The sequence below is a fragment of the Lolium rigidum genome, chromosome 3, assembly GCF_022539505.1.
Source record: "Lolium rigidum isolate FL_2022 chromosome 3, APGP_CSIRO_Lrig_0.1, whole genome shotgun sequence".
Lineage (NCBI taxonomy): Eukaryota > Viridiplantae > Streptophyta > Magnoliopsida > Poales > Poaceae > Lolium > Lolium rigidum.
Window position 1 is genome coordinate 136,858,912 of NC_061510.1, and position 11,581 is coordinate 136,870,492.

The 11,581-nt window shown below is 42.7% G+C and overlaps 1 protein-coding gene across 1 annotated transcript; it reads right to left on the reverse strand.

Moving 5' to 3' along the window:
• Nucleotides 1-5,948: 5,948 nt before the first annotated feature.
• Nucleotides 5,949-11,051, reverse strand: LOC124702375 (probable apyrase 1). Its single transcript, XM_047234514.1, has 9 exons — nucleotides 10,674-11,051; nucleotides 9,639-9,767; nucleotides 9,500-9,556; nucleotides 9,259-9,351; nucleotides 8,858-9,063; nucleotides 8,043-8,137; nucleotides 7,327-7,544; nucleotides 6,472-6,661; nucleotides 5,949-6,383 (listed from the first exon to the last, which is right to left on the reverse strand). The coding sequence occupies exons 1-9, from the start codon at nucleotides 11,049-11,051 to the stop codon at nucleotides 6,271-6,273; spliced, it is 1,479 nt and encodes a 492-aa protein (XP_047090470.1). The 3' UTR covers nucleotides 5,949-6,270.
• Nucleotides 11,052-11,581: the final 530 nt, after the last annotated feature.

Here is an 11,581-nt window from a genome sequence, read left to right on the forward strand (position 1 = left end):
GACGAAATCAACGCCCAGGGTCCTATTTTTCCACGAAGCTTCCAGAAGTCCGAAGGGGAAACGAAGTGGGCCCACGAGGTGGGGACACAGTAGGGCGGCGCGGCCCAAGACCTGGCCGCGCCGGCCTAGTGTGTGGTCCCACCAGGACTCCACCGACCTTGCCCTTCCGCCTACTTAAGGTCTCCGTCGCGAAAACCCTATTACGTTCGACGAAACCAGAGAAAACCTTCCAGAGCCGCCGCCATCGCGAAGCCAAGATCCGGGGGACAGGAGTCTCCGTTCCGGCACGCCGCCGGGACGGGGAAGTGCCCCGGAAGGCTTCTCCATCAACACCACCGCCATCTCCATCAACGCTGCTGTCTCCCATGAGGAGGGAGTAGTTCTCCATCGAGGCTCGGGGCTGTACCAGGTAGCTATGTGGTTAATCTCTCTCCTATGTACTTCAATACAATAATCTCATGAGCTGCCTTACATGATTGAGATTCATATGATGATGCTTGTAATCTAGATGTCATTATGCTAGTCAAGTGGGTTTTACTTATGTGATCTCCGGAGACTCCTTGTCCCACGTGTGTAAAGGTGACGAGTGTGTGCACCGTGTGGGTCTCTTAGGCTATATTTCACAGAATACTTATTCACTGTTATGAATGGCATAGTGAAGTGCTTATTTATATCCTTTTATGATTGCAATGTGTTTTGTATCACAATTTATCTGTGTGCTACTCTAGTGATGTTATTAAAGTAGTTTATTTCTCCTGCACGGTGTAATGGTGACGGTGTGTGCATCGTGTAGTACTTGGCGTAGGCTATGATTGTGATCTCTTGTAGATTATGAAGTTAACTATTGCTATGATGGTATTGATGTGATCTATGCCTCCTTTCGTAGTGTGAAGGTGACAGTGTGCATGCTATGTTAGTACTTGGTTTGGTTATGTTGATTTGTCATGCACTCTAAGGTTATTTAAACATGAACATCAAATATTGTGGAGCTTGTTAACTCCGGCATTGAGGGTACGTGTAATCCTACACAGTTAGTGGTGTTCATCATCCAACAAGAGAGTGTAGAGTCTAGCATCTATTTATTTATTCTGTTATGTGATCAAAGTTGAGAGTGTCCACTAGTGAAAGTATGATCCCTAGGCCTTGTTCCTAAATATCGCTATCGCTGCTTGTTTACTTGTTCTACTCGCATCTGTACTCGTCCGCAATATTACCACCATCAACCACACGCCAATCCTGGGCAAAGCACTTTTCTGGTGCCGTTGCTACTGCTTATATTTATTCATACCACCTGTATTTCACTATCTCTTCGCCGAACTAGTGCACCTATTAGGTGTGTTGGGGACACAAGAGACTTCTTGCTTTGTGGTTGCAAGGTTGCTTGAGAGGGATATCTTTGACCTCTTCCTCCCTGAGTTCGATAAACCTTGGGTGATCCACTTAAGGGAAACTTGCTGCTGTTCTACAAACCTCTGCTCTTGGAGGCCCAACACTGTCTACAAAAATAGAAGCACCCGTAGACATCAGTGGCGCAAATTGCTAGTGATGTGCCACTGCTAGCCCACTACCAATGGCGTACTAGGTTAGAGTGAAGGGATTTGGTACCTAAGAGGTAATAATAAAGGAATATGTATTGTCACCAATTCATGTTCATGATAATGTTTATATATCATGGTTATTATATTATCCGGAAACATAATACATGTGTGGAATATGAACACAATGTGTCCCAGTATGCCTCTATACTAGTTCGTAAAATAAGTGTTGGTTATTTGTTTCCATAGACAAGGACATAGTGTCACTTATTAGAGAGGTCATATTATTAGGGAGAACAATATGATGGACTTGAACTAATCAAAGCATATCAACTGATCGCGTCACATAGTTCATGAGATTATACAACTTCTAGGTATTGGAAGAATGCATAGCTTGTTGCAAACGTCACTACGTTATTGAGTGATCATAAAGCTATCACTTATGTATTCTATAAGATACTTGTTGGGTTGTATGTTATCGAGAGTGGATTTATCCATCCAAGTAATGTAAAGATATTCTCTGAGCCCTCTCGATAATACACACTCAATCGCTTGCAAGCCCGTGACTAGGTCGCATGAGGGTACACTATTACGACGAGAAAGGAGTACTTACCGTTAACGAGATAAGAATAAGATATGAAGGTACCAACAATTAAATCTCAGATAATTAAGATATCGTAGGACATGGAAATTATATATCGCTTGGCATTTAGGTAGGTGTCGTCCTAGACGTCGCCAAAGCAGAACAATTCATTCTTATGGAAGTTAATTTTCAACCCCGATAATTGCTCAAAGGCTGACAAGACTAATTTCAGATTTCTTGCTTTCTCCATTTTATGTTTCACAAAAAGAATTGTATCGTCGGCATACTATAGAATATAGATAGTCCACCATCAACCAGATGAGGGGACCACCCCTTTAATTTTCCCATAAGCCTTTACACGCTCAATAACGATAGCTACCATATCAGGCACAATGTTAAATAACATTGGTGATAATAGATCTCCTTGCTTTAAACCTTTTTTCGTCTAGAAGTATTTTAAAATTGGAAGAATTCACTTTCCAAACCCTGCACCAACTAGGGATGCACACAGCTATTAAACATAATTTTTAATCTTGACTAAAATTAAAACATAATTCTCACGATAAATTTAAATTAGGTGAGTACAAGGTTTAACCTAAACCTCAAGTATAAGTAGGAATCTAAATTTATGTCCGTGGAGATTTGAACTCATATGCTGGGTATGTGCATCCACAACCACTTTGCCCACCCAACTGCCGGCGGTTACAATCTCGCCGCCGATGACAAGCAAGCAAGCATGCTGCGCATATTTGTAAAATAATCAACCGCCGGCGATTACTGTCTCGCCGCCGATGCCAAGCATATGCAGCGCAACTCATACCCTTATCACCCGCATTCCGGCAACGGCGCCACATGTGCACCAACCTAGCTCCCTCCCACGCGCTGCAGCCAGGTCTCGCCTCGCACGCCAAATGACCACTTTGACGCGACTCCTCGCCGTCATCGTCTTCCTTTCGGCCGCCGCAGCGGCCGTCGACGCGCTCATCTTCAACATGCCTTCAGGTACTTCAAAATGCTTTGCCGAGCTGCTAAACGACGGCGCGGACATCCACGCGTCGTATCGCGTGGCGAAGTCCACCTCGGTGGTCACTGCCTCCACGGTCTCGGTCCGCGTGATGGGGCCGGAGGGCGAGGAGCTGCACCTGATGGAGGGCGTCAAGAGAGGACGGTTTGTGTTCCAGGCGGCGGGGTACGGGCAATACATGGCGTGTTTCTGGACACCTCACTACGAGCGCGGCGCCATTGTCTCCGTCGACCTGCAGTGGGCCATCGGCAATCTTGCCCACGCCGAGGGACCCCTTGCCACCGTCGCCACTGGGAAATATGGAAACATTGAGATAATTGATGTAAGCTTCTCGCACTTAGAGCTCTTATTTTCTCTGGATAATCCGACGTTGCTTCTGCTAGGTCCATATGATGGCTCCGTTCCTGAATTATCTTTTCTGAAGTCCGTAAGTTGTTCAGCGTAGATGCTGAAACCAGTATACCTTTTGTTGCTGCATTCTGGTGACCACCATTACACGAATATTTGCGGGGGAAATGCAATCCATCCAGATGCCTATGATTAAAACTTTAAAAGCTATAATTTTCTTCTTAAAATTTTGCAATCGTTTCTTGATTTGATCGAGTCAACTGTTCAAAGTTTAGCGTCATGGGCCTTCGCCCTTCTGACTATCACTGTGCTCTGTGCGAGCACTTCGCTCCCCACTTCTTCTCTTTCTTGCTTAGTTCTGTGGAGTGGTGTTTGCCAAATGCTAGGCTGCCGATAGAATCCTCCGGGGCTTCTCTAACGGAACGCGTATTATGTTCGGATTTATTTTGCTGTCCAATGCTGGGCACTTTGGACTATTACAAAAAAGCTTATCAACGCAGATAAATTTCCGCGTCAATAGTCTGACTAAGTGTTCAAAACTATCTTATTTCTTCAGCAGTGGTGGCCAATCACTAAAGCGAAGGATAAATCGGTCCTGGAGGTGATCCTAACCATGCTTAGGAAGCTGTTCGTCGACTCCTAATCCCCTGCATCTTCGGTCCAGCAGGCCACTGCTCAGATTTAGTTCCTCCTTCATTTTCTATGTTGCTTGCTGTAATCCCTAACTTGGTTTTGTTCCATTTTCTTGTACCTAACTTTAGCTGATATCCTCGGCACAACTCTGTATGTGGTGGCTCTTCTGGGTTTTATTAATGTTATTACAAGTGGCCGGGCTTTGAAACCCTTCGTCTCAAAAACTGTTCAAAGTTTCACCTACTAATTTGTTCAAAGTCTCATACTACATTAACTTCAATATGTAAGCCAAAAAGGCATATTCACACAAAAAAGGTTTTAATTTGTTTAATTTATATTATTAAAGGAAAAAATACACAATTTTTTTTGGCAAAGAGTATATATTAATATCGCGGAGATACCAATTACACCCAGCCTCTGCAAAAGCGCATTGCCCTAGTGGCATTACATATGCACAATTTAGAGCAGAATGTGTAGAAGATGTGCTTAACTTTCATTAGTCCTGACAAAAACAGGGAAAAACCCAATATACCAATAGCTTGAGATAATATTTCTTTTTGGAGATATTTTTTCTTCAAAATGTGTTGCCAAGGACCATCTTCATTCTCCAACTTCCATAACCATTTACACAAGAGGGTAATGTTCATAATATCAAGGTTAATAACCCCAACCGACCCAAATCCTTTGGGGAACAAACAAGTTCATCAAGTGATATTTCCTAATCCACTCGTTCTCTTGCCAAAGCAAAAAAAAAAAAAAAAATCCTTTTCCTCACATCCACAAGCTTTCTGCAAAAGGATAACATGAAGAGAACAGTAGTGAATAAACATGAATTCAGCAGAATGGTTCTTGCTCCAATGCACATCCACTTTCCCTGATAACAAACAAGTCTTTTTGTCATTTTATCTTCAGCTGGTCTCCAGTGTTTATTGAGAAGTTTACTTAAGAGCTAACTTTAGTGAGTGGAAACACAGCTTTGTGCTGAACGCAAGGATATTTTTGTGCAAACTGTAAGAAAAAAAGATCTTATTTCCTTAGTATTTCATCGAGTTAGTTAAGTCTTACTGGCAGTTATAAGACTCAATATTGTCTTGCCTAGTCAATGGCTGGAGAACTGAAGAACCTGGATGATTCTGCTCGATTCATACATGAGGAGATGATATATTTCAGTGGAAGGTAACACAATCGACTTCTGCTCAAAGTTTTTTTTTCCTCTTCCAGCCTGAGCTCTTCTCATTGAATTTGTGTCGCTTATCGATCCTAATAAACTGCGTTGGTCACCACAAATGCCAGGGAGGGTGAGATGCAGAGGCACAACGAAGCTTCAGAGATTATTTTTTTTGTATTATGCCTCCAAATCTCCAAATTGATGCAACTGTCTTATCAGTGATATTTGTTGTTTGCATGTGTTCAATATTCTTTCTGATGTAATTTGATCAGTTAATTAATAAATTCAGATCGTTTAATGAAAAAGAAAATATTGCTAATTTCTGTGTTTCTTCACTTGAGTGTGCTATGCTTTTCGGCAGTGACAAGGAAACCCGAAACTGATTTCAGGCAGTCCTTTGTCTGCAATATGGCCGTAAGTTCTGTACGATCTCAACCCAATATGGTTTAGGACTACACCTAGACCTAGTAACCATTATTGAAATATGTTTTTTTAAACTAACAGGGTTTTTATGTTCAAAAAAGACTAACAGGGTTTTGGTACACTATCTATTCAAAAGTGGGCAGCAAATCATGTCGCCCAAGAACAAAAAATAGTAATTTAACCAAGTTGAAAGGAAGGAGTAAAAGATAACATGAAAGTATGAAACTACTGGAGTCACAAAACAGAATTACACAGTATAGATTTATGCATCTGCATCGAATTCCAAAAGGATTACAAAGTATCTGATCTGGCTCTCTTTAATACAAAAAAATAGACCTTCAAATGGCCCCACGGGTCAACTCCAAGCTATATTCCTCTTGTATAAGTTAATGTATTTAAAGGCTAAATAAATAAAATGGAAGATGGAGAACAAATGTTGAATCAAGGAAAAATCCTAACATCAAACTTTAGGATCTAAACTCACTATTCCAGAATGGTAAGCTAAGCCAAAACTATACGCTGGGGGGTCTTAAGTTACTGCCAAAGCTGTTTCTGCCTATGATAAAGATGCAACCTCAATGGCGCTACCAAGTGGCCATGCTGCTTCCACAAATGAATTGCCATAAGGCACCTTCTTTACTAACGTAATATCTTGATAGGGGTCCACACCTGAAATAATGCAGGCAAAATAAATCAAGAAATATGTCGAAAGCTTCTAACGCTATTGCATTTTTTGTACTTCTCCATCGAGCCATACCGAATCCATCCACAAGTAATGTATGCTGGTAGACAAGATCCATGCAAAGGTATGGAATGTTTTTCTCTTGAACATCAGGATAGGTGGCTTGTGCTTCCTTCACATTCAATTTACAAACACGTCTTGCAGCTTCTTCAAAGTCTGACGGTTTAACCTTAGCAACTGCTGCCTTCGGGTTTACGAAACCAGCCTGAGTAGACAATGAGAGACAATTAAATGTGTGTTGTGACAGGGGTAAGCAAGTCAATAACGACCAGCCTAAGAACAATCAGAAAGCTTAGCCATCAATTTATGCCAGAGGAAAACTATGGTGGTTTAGGGATTCCTAACATACACGATTTTGAATATGTCTAGGTGGTAGTCAAGTGATAACAATCGCAGTGCGCTAAATACTATTTGTGTCGCAGCATGATGGTGTGTCTGGAAACTAAGGGGCGCAGTTCTTTTTCAGAGGAAAACTTTGGTTAGACTAGACTGAAGGGGATGTTATGGGCCCAGAATAGTCAGGCTCCTGTTACAGCGTTGGTGCATTTGTTATGACCCGTTGTGGCTACAGAGCAATCAATTTACAAGGCTGGAGAGTGGGAACTACTGAGGATAGCCTTGAGGTGAACTGGAACATGAAGGCTCTGGTAGTTGTTGTGCTGAAACACATTTATCCAAGATGAAAAACATTTGCTGGGTCTGTGTTGTATGTTACTTAGATCAGTATGTATTATCTGTTTGCTTCGCTATTTTTTGCTTTGAAGGTATTCAACTATTGTTAACTGCTTGGTTTAACAATGCAGTGGCGGCATGAAAATGCTCTTCTGATTGAGAAAAAAGTCTTCTCTGTCAAAACTCAAAAGGACTTACCTCAGCCGCCCTATCAAAGAAAAATGATGCTACAAACAGATTCTTTTGTCCATCTCCCCCACCACCATTCCATACACCACCAAATGTGCATTTCATGTGAGTGCATGCCGGTTCATCAACTTTAAGAGCTCTCACTGCAACAGCCCTGCACTTGGAAAAACTAGCACCAGACGGCGAACCTGATGCCTCAAATGTATCATCACCGTATTGGTATTTCCCTATAATACAATGCAAATGGAAATTAAATTCCAACACTGTCATACACGATCAGAAGAAAGAAACAATTGACACGGTGAATTCAAAGGAATTTTTTATCTACGGGAACACCGGAAGATGCATATACACATAAAAGACTATTGCTGAGCATAACTGACAGTAGAGAACTTTGAGTTTATCAATGCCTCTATTATACAGAACACTGTAATATTCTATTAGTACTTGAAGGCATGCAAAATTCTACAGGATGACACCAGATGTTGCTTATTTTGGCACAGGGTACAAATCCCTGCATAAGATAGAACAATATTGAATGTTCATGAAAAATAGGAACATTTTAGTTTTAAAATGAGTGTCTGTCGTTATGATGCTGACATAATTTCAGTAAATTCACATGAAGTTTATTTAAAATTCTAGAAAGGTAACAACGAAATGATGTATCAGTTCTAAACGTCAGGGTGTTGGGCTTGGAAGATTAAAGCAAAAGAAAGCAGCCATACCATGATATCCGTCCAACATACAGTTGCTGTAATCATTGCTTTCACCAGCTTTTAAGATCTCTGCTCTAGCCGCCAGCAAACCATAATGCAAATAACTGAGAAAAACAATGCTTGCAGTTATGAGCATGGTCTTTACCTATCTTATTTAGACGAAATAAATATTGTGATGTCAGTTTGTAGTAGTAGTAGCAATATTGTTCTATATCAGAGAGGTGTGAGACAAACTGGGTTGGAGGACATATGTAGTGACCTCCATGGCACATCAGTTAAAACATAACAGGATGATAAATTTGATTATTCTGTTATAAAAAAACAATTTAAAGTAACATTACAAGTCCTAATATTTTTGGAGGGGGTGGGGTTGGTGGCAGGGTGGACGGCAGCTGCGCAAGATTGTCTAGGAGATGCAAATGGGACAACCCAGAACTCATTCGGTAGTTTACTTCCACTCAATTCCCTTCTGCTAATGCAAGTCATGAAGCCAGACAACTAGATGGGCCATTGGGCAGCTCAAACTTGCACCTTACATCGGGCAGTGGTCACTGTCTGGTACCAACTTCCAAAATGATGGCTGCCTTCCTTACAGTTCTTATGACCTAGGAGTCTAAACTCCAAATCCAAGATATTTGTAGGTCATTGCTACTTGAGGCACCATAACTAGATAGCCAAAAGACTGATTTGGCAAAATTTGCCCCTTTAATAAACGGTTCTACAGATAATTGGTGTAGTATCTTGGCAGAAAAATAATAGGACATAAAGTTCAATAATCTTTGGACATTTGAAGTTAGGACTGCAATAACTTATTTGATGCATACCTGTGAACATAAAGATAATATGTTGTTCCTTTAAGCAGCAGCTTCTTCACATATAAATCTTCGCCATCTGGAACTAGAGGAGCCTTTGCTGCATCCTTTTCTGAGATAGCATAAGCCATTTGGACAGAACCACCACCTAGATCGACCACTCCAACAGTATGTGAGTAAGGCTTTCCCAATTTCTCCAACAGATAGTTGATGGTAACCTATAAGAACAATAAAGTATTCATGTTGATGTAAAAGAAGAATTCATGTTGCTTCTGAATGGTGAAGGTGACAATAGAGCAGCCCTTGGAAAGTTTTTTTTACTTCCATCAAGACCAAAAACTCTCTTTGGAGTAAATGTATATACACAATCTTTGGAGGAAATGTATATACAATTGGGACTGCATTGATCTTACCCACTGGAATGCACCTTCCTGAGATCCATCGAGAACGGTGACCCAATCTGGTTGGGATTTGAACGAACTCTTGTCACGCAGAAGATCCCTAACCTGCAGAATTGGTAATTAATAATAACCAAAAGAACGACATATCAGCTAAAAGTAAAACGATACTATATGAAAAATGGCATGATCCAATCTTGACAGATGACATGAATAAGACATGTTATTGATGGATTATCAGAAGGAGAACATTTACCGCTTGCAAAATTTCTTCCGATCTTTCAGCTCCTAATGCTCTGAGACCTGCAGTGGCCTGCATAAGGGTTCAACAATAAATAAAAAATCACCAGAAAATCCTATTGGAAATTCTGTAGACACGGTAAACAATTACTCACCCCAACCCTGACAGGTGTTTGGTCACGCAATTCTACGGGAACTACTTTTTCAGCTTCCTCAAGAAGAGAAACAAGTGACTCAGCAGCCTCCTGTGGATCCTTGGCATAAGCACTCAAGCCTGGTGTTTTCTGAAAGGAAAAAGATATGGAAAATCAGATACAATTTTAGTTCCCCAACTCTTTTCTCCACAAAAAATTGTCTTTTCTATTCAAATATATTACAGGGTGAAAGGAGTACTCTAAGATACTCAGATCATTTTGTGTCTAGGAAGAAAGAAACATCTTTCTCTGCAAGGTCCATGAAACTTCTAAAGTGAGGACAAGCCTTACGATAGTAAACTGGTGCTTCCTACTTTTCTGGCCAAGAACAGGAGGTAGCTTTCACGATGATAATCAATTGCTGGTGTTTTATGTTCGATAAAGATCACCTTACACTAATTGACAAACGAGCTGGGTTCTATAATTTCCAGCGGTCCATAGCAGTACTTGCAATATGATGTGGTTTGGCACTGAATAGTTCTAAAATTCAACAAATTTCCCAATATTTCTTGTAGAACATCATTCAGGTAAAGCAGGTAGAACATTCAATTTTTCTTGATATTACAGAAAATACCAACTAATTCCGCTTTACATACATCATTCCATAGTTCAGTTGACTGTAGACCGATAATGAACTCAGCCTAGTTACCTAGATAGACATGATCATCCATAAGGTTCAATTAACTAGGTAACAGTTGATTGCTTTAGATACTCAAATACATGAAGTGTGGCAATGTACCGCTCCATATTATGCACTAGTTAATCAAATACAGTGAGTTATTTTGTCTATTCACACAGTACATGTTTTGCAGGAATGAAACTACTCCGTATGTTGTTTCAAATATAAACCTAGGAACGACGATCTCAACTAAAACTGTCACATAATAAGATCATGATAATAGCAAAACCAGATCCACCTGAGACCTGATAACGCCAAGAACACTTTTTTGTTATTAAAAATAAGTAGATAGGCCGGGAAAATGCCAACCAAGTCACCTGCTTGAATAGCTCGATCTCATTGCCTATCGGAACGAGATCCAGGCTCCCGTCGAAGCGGTAGACGTGGACGCGGCTCCCGGAGCTCCCGGCGTCAAATATGACGGCGTACCTGTTGGATCCGTCGCCAGCCCCGCCGACGGCCTGGGGCCCCCACCTCCTGCCTCCGGCGGCGACGAGCGCGCCGGAGCCCCCGCCGGCGGTGGCGTATGCCGGGGAGCGCGGCATCATGAGGAGCACGAAGGAGACGAGGAGCAGCGGCGAGAGCAGCACCATGAGCACCCCGCGGTAGCGGTGCAGGCGGTCGGACACGGCGTCCCCCTGCTGCTGCTGCTGCTGCTGCTGCTGGCGCGCGCCGGCGGCCGAGAAGCGGCGCATCCTGGCGGCGGCGGCATCGGGGCCGACCGTGAGGTCGTCGACCGGGAGCAGATCGGCCGCCGAGGGCGAGCGGTAGCGGATGCGGCCGTTGGTCGGGGAGGGCTTCACCGCCTCCTGCTGCGACGGCTCCAGGGCGGCGGTCGGGGCGGCCGCGCGCGGCGTCGAGGTGGGGGTTCGGGGTGGGCGACGCAATTGGCGCGCCGGGATCTCTCCCCCGCCGCGGCTCACAGCGTCGGCATTGCGATCGGAGCGGCGGCGAAGTGGTGAATTTGGTGACGATGAATTTGCTTGGTTGGATTGCCGGGGTCGGGAAAGGGGGAGAAGCGGTGTGGTTAGTTTGTTTTTCCGGTGACGTGAAAGGCGCGTGCCGCTGCTCCCTGGGCCTGCTTCCTGCTGCACACGCCAATTGGCTACACTGTCAGCACCACGCTCGAACCACGGTGTCTGATCCAATTGTTTTCTACATAGCTCGAACTCCAATTCTTTTATCGAAACACAGTACATACGTATATCTCTACTATATATATATA